The following is a 22,493-nucleotide window of genomic DNA, read 5'->3' as shown; positions in this document are numbered from 1 at the left end:
GTAAATATGATGCAGGCTCTGAGATTGCAGACTTAGAGAGTTGAGTGACTGACTGTTTAATAAATTAAGCAGATAGAATAGCAAGCTTAGAAATATCTTTCTTAGTTAGATCTTCTTCATATTGAATTCAGTACTTAGATCTTGTATATCTTTACTTTTTTTTTCATTTACAGCAAATATATTCTGATATTTATAATAGTGGTATTAATTATTTTATATTTACAAGTCTTGATAATTTGGTCAAATTCTTTTATTAAGCTCTAGATAAGCTCTCAAGCCACTGCTTCATAAGATTCTTGATCTTATTCACCTGCCTATACAACTGCTAGAGACTGCTACTTAATATTTGTAAAATTCAGAATAATTAAAAGTTGCTAGATTAGCTACCTGAGAGAGTAGAAATTAGAGTTGAATATTCAGCTGCTGAATAACCTTTTTATTCTCATATTTTGCTTACTTGTAACTATAGTATCTGAAATAGTAGTATTTAAGCTCTGTATAATGTTTAATCAGATTTAACATCTAGTTCTGGTCAACACAAGAGAGAAAAGAAATAGAATCTTGTATAGCAAGAAGATAATTAGTTATATTCTTAATAAACACTGATTAAGAGGAAATTTCTTATTTAGCTAGATCTAGAATTTATTAAACTAGCTGATTCTCTTCAGACTCAGTTAATTTGATTAAATTTATATGTAAACTAATTTGTACATGTTTCTCTTTTGCTTGATAATATAAGATAATGTAAAACATATTAAATAGCCATGTAGCTTCAGCAATTAACCTAATTTCTTGCTTTTTAAGAGTAGAAATAGCAAGTTCCATCCTGCTCTCTATTTCTATAGAGAATGTTGTATTTTTATTATAGATTAGTAGTATTCTAATATGTTGAAGTAGATAGTTAAGAAAGTTGAAAAAATATCTTTTGCTTACTTGCAGATTTCACTTGCTTGTGAATTACATAAGCAATTCATGTGCTTATTTAATTTCTTGTATTTCTTACTTTTTTAATAAAAGAGCATCTAATATTACCTTAATATACTTGAATTTCTTAACAAAATTATGTATTTAATATATAATAACTTAACAAATTTTTCTTAGTAGTTTGTATAGTTACCAACTGCATAACTTATAAGACTATAATAAATTATTATTATTATATATTATTATTATTACTTATTAATTCAAGATAGTATAAGCTAGAATTAAGATTTTAATTTATAAGTCTCTGAATAGCAGCTTAACTATTAGAAAAAATCAAGATATCTAATAATCTTGATTAAGATTGAGAGATAGAACTTGCTAACTTAAATACTTTAGCAAATAGTTCTGCATCAAAAAATCTAAGATATTTAACTAGATTATATGAGAACCTAATATTATTTTGTAGATTCTATACACCAGCACCAGTATATTGATATTTTTCAGCTTTTAATTTATCTGAATAAAGAATTAAAGATTTATTATCTAGATCTTTAATTTTATTTATATGAATATCTTTATCTGTTTCTTTATCTGACTTTTCAATTTGAATATCTATCAAATCAGGTAATTTTTCTGACCAAGGTGCATTTTATTTTTCTTTGATTCTTTCAGTTTTTAAAAAAGGTAATGTTGTTAAAATCATTGAGCAAATTCTGAATAGTTGACTTTGATTATTGAAATTATAGTTGTTGGATTAGTGAGAAATGTTAATTACTAGTCTTGGTAAAGACTTCTGGGAGACTAGTGGGGACTGGGCTGCACTTTGTAAATTGCTATCCTGCTACTCCACCTTTTCCTTCCTTTTCAAAGGCCTGAGTAATTCTTTCTGCCTTAGAAATCTATCCATTTTTATCATCTCTACTGACCTGCTTTCTTTCCTAAGTTGGTGCACTTTTTCTTTTATCCTCTCTTTAAATGCCTTGCGGCTTGGCTATGAAACAAAGTCACTTTGGAGCTCTTTTGTACTAACATCATACATGGTCTAAAAGTGACACGCTCCCGAAAACTTCAAGGAGGTGAAGAGCACCTGCCTCGTTACTTTGCAAAAAATGGGTTTGTTGATGCCGACCCAAAGAAGACAAAGAAAGATGGTGGTGGCAAGGCCAATTGGTGAGAAATCTTATGTGTAGCATAGAATTCTACTGTTGCTGATACTAGTGAAGGGGTAGGTCTGGAGAGGAGGTGCATGATTATGGCTATACATTTGCAAATGCTCGGCGTCGCTCAAACAGCAGCAACCAAGCACTTGAAGATTTTAAAACTAAATTTGAAGCTATCGAACACGATCCCGTCTTCGAAGAAGACATTCATGGACCAGAGCAAACAGATACGGAAACCTGTGAGTTGAAGGATCAAAATTCGGGACAATGTGTCAGTATTGTGGGCAGGTTGCACTCGGATACCGAGAAGCGAAAGGGGCCATAGATGCATTATCCTAGCCTGATCCGTTGAGATTTGCTGAGGACTGTTTAGTGAAATTCCCAAGCCATGTAATGTTCTAATGGCGCAAGCTGGAGGGTCTCAAGCAGGGTTCGTAGCTGCATATTTCATGCAAGCTAAGGAGTAGCTGAAGAGAAATGTCTTTGACTGATCCCCTAAATTTCTCATTGCTAGCCTGCAAAATCTAGACTCGCAAATATTAGTTTCTACTTCACGACCAGGAACAGGGAACACAAATGTTGCAGCTTCTACAGGAGCCCAATGTATGCATTTGCCTTAACTCTCCATATGGCTTGTTAATCCGGCGACTTTGTAAACATTGCAATTTCGAAAAGAACTGTGTACCAATAAAGTGCTCCAATGCTTCAACAAGCTCCACCAGCGTGCTTGCTCTTAAAGTAGCCTGCTGGATGGTAGCTGAAACAATAACTGACTGGACAGTCTATAATTTTCTGAAAAAATAGATGTATGCGAATTGCTTCATCTCCTCAATATCACCACCTTGAACAACCTTTTCATCATTGAAAAGAACCCATTGGCTGTCTTCATCCTGGGCAACTTCTTTTCGGACAAATGCAACATAGTGACTAGGATATGTCAGATCAGTACTTTCGGAAGAATATGCGCTTACTTACCCAGTATGAACTGAGACACCTTTGTGGCAGATGATGGCGTGTAATTGAAAGAGAGCAGGTATATCACTAGATCCTTGCAACTGCGCTGGGGATCCACTGCTTACTTGATATCCCTCGATCTCCGCGTCATACGGATGACTTAAAACCCAATCCAACGCCCTGTTGATATCTCCATCCGTTTCAAGGAGCGCTTTCCGAGCTTTCGGGCGATCAATGCCCATGTCAATTAGTTGACCAATCTTTGCTTCGTCTTCATGTGAACAGTGATTCCCACCGCTACCTGGTGGTGCGGAAATGTCCGTCGCATCGATATCCGGATCATCCATATGTGAAAGCAACCAATTCAACGCGGCATCCGTATCCGTATTTCCTGTGGCATAGAGTGCCTTTTTGATCCGAATCTCAGGAAACCCCATACTGAGAAGCATGGCAACCGCTGCTTCATTGGGTTGAAACTCGATATCTAGGGGTGAGGGCTCATCTTCTAATAAAATTTCGCCTGCCTGAATGCCAAGCGAGCGATATTGGCTGAGATCCAAGGGTTCGTCACTCACTTCGACGGGGATATTAAGTTTAGTTGGCACCCAGTTGATCAGTTCAAACCGTCTAGCGTTAATAATCAAGTTTTGCGGAAATGTCTTGAAGAGCGATCGCTTTCGGAAGCCCTTCTTGCTTTCGCACCCAGAACACGTTAACTCGACAATTTCTTCTGCAGTAAAAATATCGAGGCATTCCCTGAGAGAGACACGGTCAAATTTCGAAGATACCGGTGTTTCTCCGCTTGCGCAACTCTCAGCATCATTGTCTTCTTTCAAGCGACGAATTGGCACAGGAACAGAAATATTATCCTGTTCGTCAATTTTATATCGCACCTTTCCACATGATAGGCATTGTAACCGCTGCTCCAAATTAAAACGAAAAGATGCAACTGGATTGGGAGTGTCATAATGTTTATTGACATTTATAAGTTTAAAAAGGTGCAGAAGAAATTCAAACGCATCTTGCTGGCGCATTGTCGAAAATTCATCATGACCGCGACCAATTAAATGTTTTAGCATTCCTGGAGCTAGCCCTAACTGATGAGGTAGGTCTTGACAGCCCGTGTGGGCCACCGTATCGGAGTTTGGGACAGAGTAACGGCCTGAAATAAGCCCATCGGCTATTTTCCTTAGTTGAGTTTCGAGATCCTCCGCCGGTAAAGGTACTACTGGAGGAAGCTCTTGTGGTTTAAAATATCGGTATTCAAACTCCGGTAGGGAGAACAAGCACTGGAGAGCACTGGCAAGGTAGCAACTGTTGCCGAGGTTTCGCAAGCCGGTGAGTCCTGGCCCAAAGATAGGCTTTAGGTCCATCCCATCGCTTGAAGTCATTGTAAACTCCCATTTAAGGTTTTGCTCAATCTGCATTTCCGTGAGACTTTTCTCGGTTTTTTTCTGCTCAGTGATCATAATTCCCCAGTGTGCTAGGTGCAAAGCTAGATCCGGGTCAATTCGTTCCTCATTGCAGGCATAACAGAATACATCAGCAGACCCCTCAGGAGAGATCGAATTTAACTTGACCGAGACAGAATGTGTCAAATTAGAAGCATGTGCAAGTGCATGGGAATTGCCTCCCATGCCTCCAAACTGACTGCGACCACAGCCAACATTGCCACATTGTAAGCATAGCCAAAGATTTTCTTGCATGGAACACTGAGAACAATGAGAAAATTCTGCGGAATATTCAGAATAACTTCCCGAATAAAAGCCACGTGGGAATCGTTAAACATACTGTTAAGTTGCATTAAACTAGCATCATCCTGGGTGAGACACAGGATATGTTCACATGATGTAAGTTCAAGCTCCCATGCCTTTACTTCTTCCTTGCGAGAGAATGTGAGGGTGTTCATGACACCATCTATCACATCCTGCAACACTGGGATAGAAGAGATATCAACATCATCATTGTGGCAATCATAACATATTACTTTGATAGTGGTGTTATAATGATCTTCTTCTCTTAAGGGCTTGATCGCTAATTTCGATATTTTAGGGGGAGGTTCATCACGCTATAGCGCGCAAGGAGTTAGCCAAAGCCAGATTAACAAAATCTGTAAACAGTGTACAAAGATATCAAGTATGACCAGACCTGTATTGGCTTGCGCGTTCTCCTAATATTTAGGGCCAATGGGTGCTGACAGCGAGCATGGTGAAGGGCAGCATGATCTCTGTTCCCCGTACAACCTCCATTAAAGCAGCTGAGGCAGACATTCAGCCCAGATGGATCGTCCTGTAGTCCTTGTTAATAATGCATCAGGGCGACCATATGTGGTCCATGCGTACTATAGAGTCAAAACATTGGGTGCAATCTTCCCGATATACAGATTGGCTGTTTCTGGGAGGTTGCAGCCCTGCCGAATCCACATGCGGGCACACCATGCTTTTGCTAGAAGTTAACAAAGCCTTGAGATATAGCAAGAGAATGAAATGGGATAACTATTATGATCCCAACTGCGGTAAAAAAAGCTAAACCACAAGGGCTGAGGTATGAGGGGGTTGTTGGAAGCCAAGAGCGGAGCACGAAGTCAGGTTGTCATTGATTAATATGTAGGTAATTATGAAGGTATGAAGTATGGTGTAACTAACTAGTGCTTAGCGGGGGTGGCAGGTTGCGGCGGGTTACGACCCGGGCGCGCCATGTAAATGCATGATTGATTGATTGATTATGTCATCCACAGTCCCAGCTGCTTTGTCAGCAGCTATGCGGGTGTAACTTTGTGTGATTGCCAGCTCAGTGTGCTCTAAATACAAAATAAACAAACACAACAGCAAGCAAAATAAATAAACACAAAAACAAGCAAACTAAACAAATACAATAATATAAATACAGGTTTTTTATCCCATTCTTTATAACCCTAAAAGCAGTAGGTGTTGAAAAGCAAGAAATAAAATATAAATAAAAATGCAGATAGATTCTTAATACTATTATAGCTGATATATTCTGAATACTATGTATTTCTGCTGCTGCATTATTTACTCTGTATTACTTTTTAAAAAGACTTATTACTTTACTAACTCTATATTAGTGTGTCAGAACTGTTCAAGTAATTCAGTCTTTATTACAAATCTTGCTATTTTGATGCTTAGACTTTGCTGTAAGAGTATTATTCTTAGATTTATTATTCTTCTCTTCTCTTTCTACAGCATGTTTTCTCTGAGCTGACAGTATATTAAGCAGTTAATTAAAATATATTTTACTGATTAAGTCTGTTAATTACATTTTTTTATTCTCTATACTCAAGATCTATATTCTTGTTAGAAATTGCTTTAGGTCTATATTTTTAATCTACATCTGGATTAGAAGAAATAATAGTGGTTTTATTAGATTTATGTAAATCTTGAAAATATTCTTGGTTGATTTTGATGCTATACTATGGAGAATTCAGCCAGTGCTTTTATTTTACTAATTCTTTTCTCATATATTATTATATGCACTGTGATTTTTCTCTTTATACAAACTAATAATATTTTAAAGTGTGATATTTTCTTAGCTGTAAAATGTATATTAAGTTAATTCTTCTGTTTCTTGTAGCCAGGTGGCTTACTGGTAAATAAGCTGCAGGTGCATTCTAGTATGTGGGGTTTGAATTCTTCAACTAGTATACTTTTTTACCCATTAAGGTTGTGGTGTAAAAGATAATACATGTATGCTCATAGCTCTACTAAGCTACTTACTATCTTTTACCTAATAATAACTAATGATCTAGGTAAAGATAGTGAGTCCACCTAGCATCTGGTAAAGTTAAAATAAATGCAAGTAGGTAGTCTTCACTACACTACTAAAAGCTACTTACTATCTTTATTTAATGATAACTAATAATTGGGTAAAAGTAGTAAGTCTATCTAGTATCTAGTGAAGTTAAAATGAATGCAAGTAAGTAGACTCCACTGCACTACTAAAAGCTACTCCACCTAGTAATCTAATAATAAATAATAATTGGATAACTAAGTGGAGGTGCTAATTCAGGGGAAATAGATTTGAAAACTACTCAACAATGGCACTCCTGGTTATCTCTAGAGATAGTTGATTATCTCCAGAGATAATTGGTTAATCATTTATATGGTAAGACTGTGATGGCTAATTGGTAGGCAGGAATACTAAGATTGGCAACTGGAAAGCAGGGTTTAGTAGCTAGTAGACCTAGCTAGCTTCTAGAGCTAGTTACTAGATCAGTAGGCTAGGCAGTAGTAGCTTAACTAGAATCAGAATAGTTAATGCTAGCTTGAGAGAATAGTTTGTAGTAGTTGATTATTATAGGCATATATATAATAGCTTAAGGTGTATCTCTCTGTGTTTGCATTCCCTACAGGCCTAGTTGACCCTTAGATAGATCTTAGAGAACTCCAGAGCTGGGGTAGCTGTAGGGTCAAGAGCAAGATATCAGCTGCTGAAAGAGTTCTTAATCAAATAATTAAACTTTTAAATACTGAAAAGGTCTTACCTTTCAAGTTATAAAACAACTTTATATAGCTTGTATTACCTCAGTAGCTGATTATGATGTTCAGATCTGGTGGAAGAATTAAAAAAATCTACTTAATAAGTATGAAAAACTTCAAAAGTCTGCTTTAAGAAAGATTCTAGAAGCTTTTAAAACTTTTTCAATTTATGCTATAGAGATTGAAGCTGCTATTCCTCCTGCCAAAGTAAGATTTAATAGCCTATATAGAAAGTCAAGACTTTTAATCTTTGTAAGTATTGGTTTATCTGTATTGTTATGAATCTTGCAGCACAGCAGCCAGAGACACAGGATGATTGAACAAGATCTGACAAGATGAAGTCACAGATTGTTGAGAAGAAATCTTAGAATAAGAAGTCATATAATCAGTGATAGAACTGATAAGCTGACTAATTACACTGAGTGTGATAGAACTGATTGAAGAATATAGCAAGTGTACTATAATAGAATAAATAGAACAGCTTAGCAGAACTATCACTAGAAAGCATCATATATATAAAAATGCTTATTATCAGAGATCTGATGAACTTGTTTATTATAATTAACTTTTCTTACTATCTTACAGATATTTTTGAATCAGATACTTTCATATCTTGATTACTTTTCATATTATTAAAATCTTATAATACTGTATGATTATATCTGATCTTGCTACTCTTGAGAAGATATGATAGTCTTGCTCTGACTCTGATATATCTATATGAAAACTCTTTATCATCAGAGTAAGACTGCTCACTTAACTAGAGTATTATTGAATTATTAATTACTATCTTCAATCTATTATTACTCTCTTTAAGCTTTTTGATATTTTTCAAACTCTAAAGAATTCAGAGAGATTTCCAGTCACATACAATATATTGATTATCTCTGACTCAGAAGAGAATATATTTGAGACTTTAAAGATTATATATAAAGAAAGAACTTTCTGTATCACATTAAAGTATAAAGATATGACCCCTATCTCATATCAAGATCTAATAAAATATAGAAACTATATCTGCATTCAAAGCACTAGCTATCAATACTCAAGATCTTATAAATAGAATCTTGCAGCTTGAACAGATTACTGAAAAGCTTGGAGAGTAGAATTATAAATTAAAAAATTATAATAAGTAGCTTGAGGCCCAGGTCATGACTATTCTATTTATCAGACAACAGAAAAAGAAAGATAAAGTTAAAGTTAATTCACTAAAATTCTTCAAGAGCAAACAAGAAAAATTATAAGCTTTCTTGAGATAACTGTGCATCTATATAGATATGAAAGACAAAGAACTTAGCAATAATAAGAACAAGATAATAATAGCAGTATCATATCTTTGTGGAGCAGTATTTGATTGATTCAACACCTATCTGTGGAATTATTATAAAAAAAATAAAGTTAATCAGAATAATAATATACTTAAGATTATTAATAATTATGACATCTTTATTCAGATATTGAAAATCACTTTTAAAGAAGTTGAGAAATGAAATATGATAGCTCAGCAGTTACATTATATATAATAAAAGACATTATTACAAGACTATATTATAAGATTCAAGCAAGTCTGTGTTAATACTGATTAGAATAATAAGATTTTAGCTGACACTTTTTATCAAGAACTATTTGATGAGAGTAAAGATGAAATAATATAATTGAAGAAATAATCATGCACTCTAATCAAGATAATTAAAGTGACAGTCAGAATTAAAAACTGACTTTACAAATAAAAGATAAAAAAGCAAGAAAAAGTATTATAAAAGTGATTTAGTTTACTGAACCATACTGAAAGTTGAGGCTGGAACAAACATGTACAACTGAATCTCTATAGATACATATTCATAAAGCTGGACACAACAAAAGTTAACATGCTTGATAAGAAAGAAAAAGAATGAAAAAAGAAAGAGAAATTATATTTTTATTATGCTAAGCTAGAACATCAAGCAAAGCAATGCAGAATAAAGAAAGCAGATTAAAGAGACAAGAAACTTAGAGTAATCTCAAAAAAAAATAGAGAAAACTCTGAAGTTCAACAATATCTCTAAGTGATAACTCAGAAAGAGCAAACTGAAGAAGAACTTCAACAGTAGTTTAGAGAGATATTTGAAGAATAAGTTATGAAAGTCTATCTGAAGCTACCCCAGCAGCTGAAAGATGAATTAAAATGCTGAAACCAGCTAGATGATAAAAAATAAGAGTTATGTGAAGAATTATGTGTAAGAATAAGAAGTAAATCAAGTGATGATTAAGAAATTTGACCACTTGACTGCAAATACCACTACAAACAGAAAATAAATGAAATTCAAAACTCAAAATACAAGAAACATGCTTAATATCTGATCTATAAATGTTTATATAAGCTTCACCAAAGACAATAAGAAGAGTTTGAATGATGAACATGGATTATAAAAGACTTCATGTATCATAAAGACTATAGTTATAATATTAAAGATTGCCAGTATTACAGATGTGATACTGAGAAAGAAGAATAAGAAATGCCAGATCTACAGAACATTTTATTCATGAAACACTTGAATTATACCAGAATTCATTGGAGCTTTTGCTATAATAATAATTATTATATTCACAGAGATGGAAAGAATGATAAATACTATTTATAATTATTGAAGAAGTTGCAAGTGACCCAGAAATAAGACAACAGTAATAATGAAAAATATTAATTAAGTAAAGAACAGATAACTACACCAAAGCTGAAGAAAGAATCAAGTTGAAAAATATTAGAATTTGAGAAATATAAAGAGAATATCTTGAAGAAACTCAGTCTTATGAAAAGTGTGACATCTGAAAAAGTAAAATACTCAATAGCAAGAATATTATAAATCTGAGATAACTAATTACACTGAACCACATGTAAAGAAGAGAATAGATTATTAGTAATAATAACATGTGAACAGCACTGGAATAAAAAACAGAAAGAGATAAAAGAACTGAATCACTTATATTATAATAAATTTAAGTATGAATACCAATATAAATTTCATAAAGACAAGAGATTTTGAAAAATAATGAGATTTCTGCATGATTTAAAAGAATGTGAAAACTGTACAGAATGCAAAGACAACAAGTATGTATAGAAAATACACAAGTAATAGTGTACTGATAGAAGTAATTGCAAGATACATAAACAGACACTCAAGATAACTCTTGTTAATTTGAGAAATGAGTGAGCTGTCATGAATAAGAGTCTGTAAGCAGTATAAATAGGTAAGTAAAATTATTAGTCATCAATAAACAAATCTGTCATCTCAGAGTTATAATAATCTTACTTGAATCAAAGTGTGCAGTGATCTTAGTAAACTCAGAAGTGACTGAACTATTTATTAATAGAAGATTCACTGAATAAGCTGACATTGTGAAGTAAATAAAGAAATATCTCTACCAGTTATTGAAACTGGGAAGAGAAACTCTTAATAGAGTTGAAGAAGAGACATATCTTATTAGAATGAGAATAGAATAATATTATAAGAAAGTGTGTTTTGAAGTAATGAATCTAGAAAACTATAATATAGTCTTAGAATACTCTTGATTAAAATGATGCAATCCAGAAATTAACTAATGAGAAGAAAAGATTAGACTGACAAACTGTAAATGCTTTCTTGAACCAGTACACTACAATCAGAAATCTACACTTAGAAATAACTTAGATAAGACACTGACTGTAATAAGTCAGATTAACAAAAAGATACTGCATAAAAAATAATTAATCAACACAGAAAAGATTCATAAAAATCTGACTCATGATGACAAAGTGAATCAGATTACAAAGAATCTCAATAACTTGATGCAGCTGTGAGTATAAAAAAATGATCAGGATAAAAAAATCAAGAAAACTCTACCAGAAGAATTCTGGAAATATATTAATATATTCAGAGAAAGAGATCAGAACAACAGTTTACCAAAGCATAAACTCTAAAATTATGAGATAAAATTACAAGACAGAAAACAATCAGCAAAATTATCAATATACAGATTAAATAAGAAAGAATCAGCTGAAGTAAAGAAATACATTAAGAATAATCTCAAGAAAGATTATATCAGAGAGTTGATATCACCAGCAGAATATCTAATACTGTTTGTATCAAAGAAAGACAGAACTTCATGACTATGTGTAAATTACAGATAGTTGAACAGCATCATGGTCAAGAACTGCTATCTAATATCACTAATTGAAGAAGTGCAAGACAGATTGAGAGAAGTAACATAGTTTACTCTAATTAATATTAAAGATGTCTATCACCAGATATAAATTAAAGAAGGTGACAAATGGAAAACAGTGTTCAGAACACAGTATGAACTGTATGAATATAATATTATGCTGTTTGAACTAATAAATGCACTGGCAATATTTCAAGCACTTATTAACAATGTACTACAAGAGTATCTAGACAATTTTGCCATTGCATATCTTGATAATGTGGTTATATTCACCAAAGAAGACTGAAAGAATCATATAGAAAAAGTCAAGAAAGTACTGAAGAAACTATAAAAATACAATCTACTAGCAAAACTAAAGAAGTGTGATTTCTTCAAGAAAGAAATTAGATACCTTGGACACATTGTGTTAACAGAAAAAATATAAATGGAGTCAGGAAAAATTGACAAAATACTACAATAGCTGATATTAAAGAAAGTCAAAGAAGTTCAGATGTTTTATAAACTAGTGAATTACTACTGACAGTTCATATATGAATTTTTGAAGAAAGTGAGACTACTTAGTTATTTAAGAAAGATAAAGTATTCAAATAAATAATAAAGTATCAACAAGCATTTGAAGTGATAAAAGACAAGTTCAGAAAAGAAGAAATAAGATAATACTATAATCTGATAAAGAAATATGTGATTAACATGAATGTATTGAACTGTGCAATAATGAGAAGATTACAACAATCAGATAAGTAAGAAAGACTATAACTAGTTGCATGCTATGCTAGAATAATGACACTGGCAGAACAGAACTATAATATTCATAACAAGAAACTACTTGCAATAGTGGTATCACTAAAGAAATAGAAGATTGAACTACAAGAAAATCAACACCAGACAGAAATCATTTCAGACTATAACAATCTGTAATACTTTATGATAATCAAAGAGCTTATGAGATGACAAGCCAGATGGTATGCAGATGTACTGGTACACTATAATTTCAAAATATAACACTGTAAAGATACTGAAAATGTCTGGGTGGACATATTAAGCTAAAGACTAAATCTTATAAGAAAAGAACAAGATTCAAGAACACTCTTTAAAAAATTAAAAGAAATAAAGAATATGATTCTGAATTAACAGATGTTGAAAGTGACAAGAATCACTACAGAAGAATTGAATATTGAAGAAAAGATTAAAGAAGTAATGAAGAAAGATGAATATATGAAAAAAATTAATAAAGAAAATGACAACTTCAAGAAAGAAGATGAAATGATACTATATTATGAACTGATATATGTACCCAGAGAAGTCAGAAAGCAAGTAATGGTACAAGAATATGATATAATTACTGCAGAACATTTTGAGATCAATAAAATAATAAAGAAAATTATGAGAACCTACTATTGGCCAGAAATGTGGACAGATATTTAACAACATGTTAAAGAATATAAGATGTGTGCATAAAGCAAAGCTAATAAACACTGATCATATGAAAAGCTACAGCCAATACTGTAACTGTGAGAATTATGGAGATTTATAGCAATGAATTTCATCATGAAACTTTTGAATTCAAAGAATATAGAAGGGAAGAAGTATGACTCAATACTAGTGGTCATCAACAGATTAATGAAGTATAGATACTTCATACTTTTCAGAGAAGTAATGACAGCACCAGATACAGTACTAATAGTACTGCAAAATATGCTTGCCAACTATGAAATGCTAGAAAAGATAATTACAGATTAAGACACCAGATTTATAAGCAAATTCTGGATAATACTGATGGTATAATTGAGAATTGAACAAAAGATATCAACAGTCTATTATCTACAGACAGATGGACAAACAGAGTAACTAAATCAAATCTTAAAGCAATATCTGTAAGAATATGTTAACTATCAACAGAATAATTAAGTTACACTATTGCTTATGACATAATTAGCTTATAATAAAGTAAAGAACACCACTACAGAAATAATATCATTCTATATAAACTATAGCAGAGAATCAGAAATACAGAAATAGTTAAGAACTGCATAATAAAAAGCTCAAGAAGCAGAACTTATAGCAATATAACTATAAGAACTGTAAAACCAGATAAAACTGGACATTGAATTCCTAAATAAGAGAATGAAGCACTACTATAACAGAAGACACCAGAAGATATCTATTCTGAAAAAAAGAGAAAAAGTATTTCTAATTTAATGAAATATCAAAACTAAATAATTAAGTGAAAAACTTGATTTCAGAAAATTGGGACCATATAAAATCATGAAGTGGATTGGAAAAGTCAACTACAAACTCCAGCTACTCAAGAAGATATGAGTACATCCAGTATTTCATATCTCATTATTAGAAAAAGCACTGCTACACACCAAAGAAATGCCTATGAAGATTGATGAAGAACAAGAATATAAAGTTGAACAGATACTAGATGAAAGAAAATCTGAGAAAGAAAAGTTATTTAATAAAGCAAGCAAGTTTTGAATCTTTATCTGCTCAGCTACTCTTTTTTGTTTCTTCTTCTTAAGATGTTTCAGATCTTTTATAAACTTTAATTCAGACTCAAGAAATTTACTGGCTTGATTATAAAGTAACTTTTTCTGCTTTTGAAGATAAAGAAGATAAGAAAGAATTTCTTACTTAATATGCTCAAGCTTATTCTGAGTCTTGAACAGCTTCTGCTAATTAGTAGTAGAAGAACTATTATTGTGAATAAAATAATAATCAGTATAAATATACTTGCTATACTGAGAAGAATAACTTGACTTTAGACAAGTCTTACTCAGTAAAGAATACTGAGAGCAGGAAGAAAGTATAATAAATCTGGATTACTTAATGACAAAAAGAAGATTATTCTTGCAAATATTAGAAGCAGATGATATAATGAAAAGAGAATCATCAAGACACTCACTAAGAACAAGAAAATAAGAAAAAAATCTGAAAGCCTGAAAAAGAATAAAAGAACACTCTTTTATATCTTAGAAACAAGAAGCAGAATGGTTGAAGATAACATGCTGTAAAAGAAGAGAATGATGTTATGAATCTTGTAGCATAGCAGTCAGAGACACAGAATAATTGAATGAGATCTGACAAGACAGAGTTACAGATTATTAAGAAGAAACCTTAGAATAAGAAGTCATATAATCAGTAATAAAACTGATAAGCTGACTGATTGCACTAAGCATAATAGAACTGATTGAAGAATATAGCAAGTGTACTATAATAAAATGAATAGAATAGCTTAGCAAGATTATCACTAGAGAGTATCATGTATATAAGAATACTTATTACCAGAGATCTGATAAACTTGTTCATTATAATTAACTTTTCTTACTATCTTACAGATATCTTTGAATCAGATACTTTTATATCTTGATTACTTTTTATATCATTAAAGTCTTGTGATACTGTATAATTATACCTGATCTTACTACTTTTGAGAAGGCATGATAGTCTTGCCCTAACTCTGATATATCTGTACAGAAACTCTTTGTCATCAGAGCAAAACTGCTCACTTAACTAGAGCACTATTAAATTATTGACTACTATCTCCAATCTGTTGTTGCTTTCTTTGAGCTTTTTGATACTCTTCAAACTTCAAAGAATCTAGGGAGGTTCCTAGTCACACACAATATGTATAAAGAGTTTACAGCAAGTTCTTATTTATATAAGAGATTTGCAAGTGAATTCTTATTCATGTAAGAGATTTGCAGGCAGATTCTTACAGATGAAAAGCATCAGCTCTTTTTATATTTAAAAAGATATAGTTAACTATTTATCAATTAAAGCTTGGTCAAGCATATTTCAGATCTTATTTAATAAGATTATCTGACTACTTTTTCAACTTATACTATTTCTGCAATTGTATTGAAAATTCAAAGCATCTACTATTAGACTGCTTAGCTTATTAAACTGAAAGAAGAAAAATTCAATAAAAACTTAATGTTTTCCAACTATCTTTAAATTTTATTTTTGAAACTGAATTAGGTCTAAAATAACTAGTTTTATTTCTGAAATGTACTAGAATAACTACTAAACAGTAGTTTTCTCAAATATATTAACTTTATTTCTTTAATTTGTATTATACTTTTACAAGAATTTTGTTTTTCTTTGAAATTCATTTTATATACTATCTGTTATTTGATCTTTGTGAAGAAAGAACATCTCATATTGCCTTAAAATACTTTGATTTTTCTCTTTTTTCAGTTTCTACAATGTACACTAAATAAATTCTAACAGATAAGCTGCTAGGTAGTCTTCATAGTTACTAACTGCATAAGACTATAATGAATAATAATAATAATAATAATCTTGTGGAGCTCTACACAAAATCAAGACTGCAAAGAAAGTTTGGCTGCAAGTCTAAAATAAGCTTTTACAAGAGAAGATTCAACAGTAGATTAAGCAAATTCCACATCACATTCAAGAGATTATATGGCTTGAGAGAGGGAATGAGTATAGAAAAAGTAATTATAAAAGTTTTCAAGAGTATAAAGATCAGCATTTAAAGAGAAAGATCTCAAAACAGCAGAATATAGAAAGAGATTGCTTAACTAGTAAATAAGAAGCTGCAGAGACTCTAGCAGCTTTACATCTTGAAGATATGAATACTTGAGAGGATGTATAGAGGTGTGTGTAAGGATTCACCACAAACCCCTTACACAGACAAACAGCACCTGTGAAGGCCAGAGGCCTCAGCTTGCAAGCTGCTGGGAGTTGCATGTGTTCTTGTGAGACACTAAGTCACATGCTTGCAAGCACACATAAAAGGCCATCACTGTGCAAACCCCTTGCTGGGAGCCAGTGGCAATCTTGTTTACAAGTCATACATAGTTGCCAGAATACAGACCTTTTACCTCACATACTCTTTTCCATGTATATTCCTCCTAGAGATTCATTGTCACGCTGATCCACACATACGATCCTCACAGTGTGGAACAAAAGTTTCTGGAAACTCTATTTTGTTACAATGTATTGCAGTTACCTGCTGCCCTATCAAAATTTAGTGGGGTAGTAGGTATCTTCTATTATTCAACAAACAGCCTGGCTTCTATCTTTTTTCAAATCTCTTCAAATTCAGAACATCAAATCTGCCCACCATGCCTTCCAGAGAAATCTCTGTTCATAATAAGCTTGTTACACAAATTCAAGCTCTTGCTTTGATTTCTTATAGAATTTCTATCTTAGATGTTTCTTATACTCTCCAGATTTCTTCTTCTACTCCCTATAATATTCAAAAGCAAGCAAAAGACCATGACTTTGATTTCAAGAATAATTCTCAAATTTCTCTCAGTTATATGGAAGATGCTTCTAGACCAGACCAGCTAAAGAAAATAAGTATTAAAAAAGCTGGAATCATTATCTTTGTAACTAAGAGTTACTTAGAAAGAGAGAAATCTACTGAGATTCTAATATTTAAAGCTGATATATCTCATTTAAATATTTTGCAAATTCTTAAGAAACATAACTTTATTATTATCAAACTAACTTGAAAATCAGATCTAACTAAATCTGCAAGAAAAAAAAAACTCAGATTCTATCTTGTCTATAAGAACTAAATTTTAGAGAACTGAAAAAATGTTATCTGAACTGATAAAACTTCTATAGTTCTTAAGTATAGAAGAAAAGCAGTTTATATATAGAGAAGATTTTCAGAAGCTTATGATTCTATCTGTATACATTAATAATAAAAGAAGTTCTTAGACTTTATATTTTGGAGCTACTTTATATACAAGAAGAAGAAACTCTGTTATATTTAGAAATTAAAGACTGCAGCAGCCAAACATTAAGCTTAAAAAAAATTAAATATCTTGAATATTGACTGTAAGATAAAGACAAGAGAGAAATAAGAGCTTATTAATAGAATTCATCATCTATAAATTCACTTAAATTATAGAAGAAAGCTAACTTTCAAATTTACTGTAAAAACTGGCAAGCTTGTTCAATAAGATAAGAGAGAAGTTAATTAATATAGATATCAGAAGATATTAAGATTTTATTATCTTACTATTAAATTCTCTAGCTAATCTGATACTTTTTTCATTTCAGAAGATTCTTCTTGTCAAATTATTTTCTTTTATTAAGAAATGTCTTGAATTTCAACTCAATACTGTTGTTCTAGAAGATAGAGCTCCAGCATATATTTATTTTTATTAACAAAAGCTTTATAATATATACAAGATTAACTGCTTACTTTAACCTGACAATTCATCAGATTTGAATATAATTGAGTCTGCCTGAATGTAGCTTAAGTAATGTACAACTGCTAAAAATACTCTACAAGAATCTAAGACTGCTGAATATAAATTAAAAAAAGTCTGAAAAGAGCTGCTATAAGTAAAGATTTAATAGTAAATTAAGTAGATTTCACATCATATTCAAGAGATTATATACTTGAAAAAGGATAATGAGTATAGAGAGAGTGATTATAAGATATCTCATATATGAAAGAGTCAACAGCTTAAGAGAAAGCTCTCTTAATAACAGAATCTTAAAGCAGATTCTTGGGCAGCTGGTCTAAAGACTTTGAAAGCTGCTGAAGCTCTAGCTGCTCTATATAATTTGGGTAGAGAGGATTCTTGAGAGAATTTGGAACAGGATTCAGATGAGAGTAACTAGTCAATTTCAGGGGTACTTTGAGTTTCCTAGCAAATTTGGTGGGGTAGTAGGTATTTGTAAAACAGTATTGTCTGTATAAGCTTTCCGGGAACTTTTGCTCCACACCTCCGTACAAGAGGAGGAATGAATCCATAATCAAAGGTACAGGCTGATCCATACTAATTTGGTGGGGTTCAATGTATTTCTGGTACTAGCCTAATTACTAGCGCGGCAAAGACTTCTGGGACGCACCTCTGTAGTTTGTGAATGAATAAGATCTGTATTTGATTGTTGTGGTGGTAGGGGATCAGCAGATTTGAAGGTGAAAACGTGTTTTTGAAAATCAACATGAAAACCAGGTATGAACATGTTTTGCTTAACCAATAGATTCCATATATTTTAGTGTGTGAACCTATTGGTCAGAAAAACGCCATTAATACTTGTAGTTTGTAATCTGGTGCCAAGGCGCTAATTTTGCCTGGCGACCGGACGAGGGGATAGTTCAGGAGATCCGACGGTCTCCGTCGAATATCATCATCTTGCCACTCATTACAGCATGCAGGGAGGTGGCTCTATGCTTGAAGTCTCAATGTTGGGAGGAATTTCATACCATGATAGAATGGAATCCTCCTCACCAAACTAAGGCTAGCTGAAAGTAAAGTCTTGATATTTTACCACTTACCTCCCCAGGGACGGACGAGGGGATAGTCTGTATGTTGGGTCCGACCACTCAGAGCGTCCTTCTTCAACGCTATTTTAAGCCCATACGTCCGTGACCGTCACCATGCCGTCCATCACCATTTGTGGGAAGTCTAGGGATCGCATTGGCAGAGGCCGTCAGGCCACCCTGGCTCATTTGACATGAGAAACTCGAGTAGGCAGTACGAACTGTATCCCATTACTGCACTTGTTTCATCGACATGATGGCCTCTCATTCAGCTCCCTCAAACGTGCCCTTATCCGATATCGACAACCAGTACTGGAATGAGCGTTCGGAGAGGCGGACAGCAGCTCTACATCAACTGAGGCGGTTCTCAAAGAAAAGTTATGCAGAGAGCAGGTGCCACCTCCATTTTGGGCCTTCTGTCAAGTCGCGGACGTATCCAAACTGGAAGAGATGGTCCTTATTGTGCAGCAGGCCCCAAATGCCAAAATAGCACAACTTTGCCTGGAACCGACAATTAAGGATTGTGATTCGGCGATAGCCCGATGTGAGTTTGCGCATCATTGTCCTCATGGAGAAGTTCTTTTCTGAGCTGAATTTTCATTAGGGCTGCAAAACTTAAGTGCGAGGAATACTACAACCTCCGGTACAGATCGTTCAACAACAGCGAGCCGTAATGTTTGTCAATTTTCACAAAGCTAGGGTGGGCTTTGCTAACGGGTCTTCAACAGTGCAAAGAAAGAGATCAGAGCAAGTGCGTGCTTACTGGATGGGAGGAACCGGATACTGCGCATATTTATACGCATAGCCTTATAAAAGCATCTGGGCGTGAACCAAGAGCAGTCGGGAGATTCTGGGATATCCTTGGTTTGTTTTGGGAGGAGGAACGTGTCGAACAGTGGAAAAAAGGAGATATTCAGTGACCCACGGGACTTGAAGGCACCAAAGGATGGTTGCTTTAACATGATCAGCCTTGATAAGCATCCACACGCTCTCTGGGGAGCTGGTCGTTTCGCCCTGCGACCTAAAGAGCTCTCTGCAGATCTCAAAGAACTAAAAGTTGAATTCCATTGGCAGCCGAAGCCCTCGCATGAGACAGAAGAAATTGATCTTCTTACAGAGCCAGCAACGTCCCGGGGTTTGTACAAGTATGGGGGACGTGGTTTGCCAGTCCCTACAGGTACTTATAAGGAAGATGGTGAGCCGGAATACAGGCCTATTGCTTCAGGGGATATTTTTTTCTCTGACTACAGATGACCCTGACAAACTACCACTACCAAGCTGGCCCCTCCTTGAAATGCAGTGGCATTTACAGAGGATTGCAGGGATGAGTGGGGCCGCCGAAGCAAGCGGGGACTTGGACCACAATGATGATGATGACGATGGAAAAGAGATGCCCACATATGATCGTGACGCCAATGTACGGAGCGTTAGAGCCATCTTTGAGTGGTTACGGCTTTTACCGGAAAATGAGCAATCTACACCCCGCCCATCCCCGCCCATGTCTGTCAATCCCCGTGTAGGAGCTCGTTTCGCTCCCGCTTAGTGACCAAGAGAGAGAAGGCCAAGCGGGTGCTGGTCGGAGGTTATGGCTCATTAGAGGTAGCAGATGGAGGAGAGCGAATTTCGAGAGAAGGTTGCGTCAATGGACACAGGAAGGAATCCCTCCAGGTACTTAAAAACAAAAATTCATCCATATAGTCGATGTCTTCAGCCCCCAACCATATGCTCGTCCAGTCAGGTTTAGTCCAGGCTGGATGACAGCATTTCTGCTGGTCCAACATATTGGTTGCTTCCATTGCAATTGTCCAATCTCCTTCATTTCGCATGCCGCATACCTTCCCATAGTGTTTGGTCAGCGTCTCCATTAGGACGTGCGAAATTCAGCCGCTTGTAATGACCTGAGCGTTGCAAAGCAGTACCCAGCTCTCAGTGCGTGAGTCGAACACTTCCTGGCAACAAATGTGGTATCAAGCTGCCCTATTGTGCCATTGGGCCAGGGAGCTCAGGCAACCCTCCTTTTCCCCCGACACGGTATACTGGTGGAGTTTACATGGTATTTGGCAATTGGCTAGCGCAAGAAGTGCGCGAGGCTGTGGGCAGGGAGGCATCCCTGGGGCAAAAAAGTTGGCTTGGTCTTCATGAGTCGACAGCAATCGGCGCAATATCACAACAATTGGGAAAAGTATGCAAGGCTCTCACCAAAATTCCTCTTTAGGAAATTATGCATGTCAACATAATCTTTCTGCACCGCTGCCTGAGTTTGATCTTAGCACATTTCATTAGGATACGTTAACCACAACAAGGAGGGAGCGACAACTCTCAGAACCAATCAGCTGGCAAGGAGAATACAGGATGAGCATTGATTCATCACGGGCGTATCGGATCCATTACCCTGCCTTGAAATCACTTGAGTCTCTCGTATGCAAGACTTCAAGACAGCCAATGGAAGCTCGCCCTTCTTGGTGCGAGTGATGAGAGACATATTCATTCCTTTGTTTGCCTGCTTGGGCTACCTATCTGCATGGAAGGGATCAACTCAGTCAAGCTGACCTGTTAGTTTTGCGGCACAGCTTCTGATTGCACGATTTCCTTGCGAAGCATCGTTTTAAAACACTGGCTGAACCACAAGGCGACTCGCATATTGACCGAGCCAACATTTTTTCGTACAGGGGAGGGAAGGCTGCAGCGCTGACAATGCCTTGTGGATATTTAAATCGACTTTTCTGCTGTCTCATCAGAGATAGAACTTAAACTTTCTCTTTACAGATAGATATCTCACTCCCTTCTGGATCTTTGACTACCTGTAATTCTCAACATACTCTCCTTATCTCCACTCGGCACCAGAATGTCGGGAATCGTGCTTCGCTCAATCTACTATGTGGCGCTGAAGCGACACATCCCCATCGAGCTAGCCACTCAACGTAGGGATTACAACGGACTCCTGTTGTGAAATCTGTAATGTCTAGCGGAAGCAAGGGCATCAAGCATCAAAGGTACCACTATATTGGACACGGAATGTAGGTACGAATATCGTTATATTGGCATTGGCTCTTATGCTTGCTCATTCATCCCTCTCTCTCTTTGATGAAAGTCGGCAAGATAGGTACGGAGTACACATAGTTATAAGAGGAATGCCAAGAAACTAAAGTACCGCTCCACATCTCTGATATCGCAACTCCCTGATTGCATTGATGAGAATCTCAAGAAGATTGCCGCTGACCTTACGGAGCGTGCATTCAATAAACTCTCGCCGGGGTATCAGGCAAACATCCAAAAGATAATTATCACGTACGGATCAAACCCACCTTTGAGGAGCGCCCATAGCCTTGCAACAGGGAGAAGAAGTGAGGAAGCACCCAGAAGGCGGGCAGAGGAGCAAAGGGAGGAAGGACTGCGAGAGATTGCCGTTGCAAACGACATTGGATAGGAGTGGGAAAGAGGACAGGCAGACTGGCCTTCAAATAGTCGCGGCGACCCTGAAGGGCACCGTGGAAATGGTGTGCCTGTGGAGCGCGAACCTGC

The 22,493-nt window shown here is 34.9% G+C and overlaps 5 protein-coding genes across 7 annotated transcripts; 4 read left to right on the top strand and 1 right to left on the bottom strand.

Moving 5' to 3' along the window:
- Positions 1 to 1,688: 1,688 nt before the first annotated feature.
- On the top strand, positions 1,689 to 2,816 carry D8B26_006894 (uncharacterized protein; the record flags this gene model as incomplete). Of its 2 annotated transcripts, none has more annotated exons than XM_003070311.2 (3): positions 1,689 to 1,866; positions 1,974 to 2,094; positions 2,154 to 2,816. In XM_003070311.2, 3 exons carry the CDS (start codon positions 1,689 to 1,691, stop codon positions 2,407 to 2,409), a joined length of 555 nt encoding a protein of 184 aa, XP_003070357.1. In that variant the 3' UTR covers positions 2,410 to 2,816. The 2 variants fall into 2 exon arrangements, with proteins under 2 accessions (XP_003070357.1, XP_065981412.1); XM_066125330.1 differs by having other exon boundaries at positions 2,148 to 2,816.
- An 8-nt stretch (positions 2,817 to 2,824) lies between these two features.
- Positions 2,825 to 5,633, bottom strand: D8B26_006893 (uncharacterized protein). 2 transcript variants are annotated; one of them, XM_003070310.2, is made up of 5 exons: positions 5,381 to 5,633; positions 5,187 to 5,327; positions 4,830 to 5,106; positions 3,060 to 4,770; positions 2,825 to 3,011 (listed from the first exon to the last, which is right to left on the bottom strand). In XM_003070310.2, exons 1-5 carry the CDS (start codon positions 5,474 to 5,476, stop codon positions 2,867 to 2,869), a joined length of 2,370 nt encoding a protein of 789 aa, XP_003070356.1. In that variant the 5' UTR covers positions 5,477 to 5,633; the 3' UTR covers positions 2,825 to 2,866. The 2 variants fall into 2 exon arrangements, with proteins under 2 accessions (XP_003070356.1, XP_065981411.1); XM_066125329.1 differs by lacking the exons at positions 5,187 to 5,327; positions 5,381 to 5,633 and having other exon boundaries at positions 3,060 to 5,128.
- Positions 5,634 to 19,421: 13,788 nt separating this feature from the next.
- Positions 19,422 to 19,891, top strand: D8B26_006892 (uncharacterized protein; the record flags this gene model as incomplete). The annotated part of the gene is made up of 3 exons (XM_066125328.1): positions 19,422 to 19,515; positions 19,576 to 19,646; positions 19,700 to 19,891. The coding sequence occupies 3 exons, from the start codon at positions 19,422 to 19,424 to the stop codon at positions 19,889 to 19,891; spliced, it is 357 nt and encodes a 118-aa protein (XP_065981410.1).
- Positions 19,892 to 19,931: 40 nt separating this feature from the next.
- D8B26_006891 (uncharacterized protein) lies at positions 19,932 to 20,705 on the top strand (the record flags this gene model as incomplete). Its single annotated transcript, XM_066125327.1, has 2 exons — positions 19,932 to 20,166; positions 20,222 to 20,705. 2 exons carry the CDS (start codon positions 19,932 to 19,934, stop codon positions 20,512 to 20,514), a joined length of 528 nt encoding a protein of 175 aa, XP_065981409.1. The 3' UTR covers positions 20,515 to 20,705.
- A 1,224-nt stretch (positions 20,706 to 21,929) lies between these two features.
- D8B26_006890 (uncharacterized protein) lies at positions 21,930 to 22,398 on the top strand (the record flags this gene model as incomplete). The annotated part of the gene is made up of 2 exons (XM_066125326.1): positions 21,930 to 21,988; positions 22,092 to 22,398. The coding sequence occupies 2 exons, from the start codon at positions 21,930 to 21,932 to the stop codon at positions 22,396 to 22,398; spliced, it is 366 nt and encodes a 121-aa protein (XP_065981408.1).
- Positions 22,399 to 22,493: the final 95 nt, after the last annotated feature.

Source organism: Coccidioides posadasii, chromosome 3 (assembly GCF_018416015.2).
Source record: "Coccidioides posadasii str. Silveira chromosome 3, complete sequence".
Classification (NCBI taxonomy): Eukaryota; Fungi; Ascomycota; class Eurotiomycetes; order Onygenales; family Onygenaceae; genus Coccidioides; species Coccidioides posadasii.
Note: the sequence above shows the minus strand (reverse complement) of the source record. Positions and strands in the feature narration are given on the sequence as shown.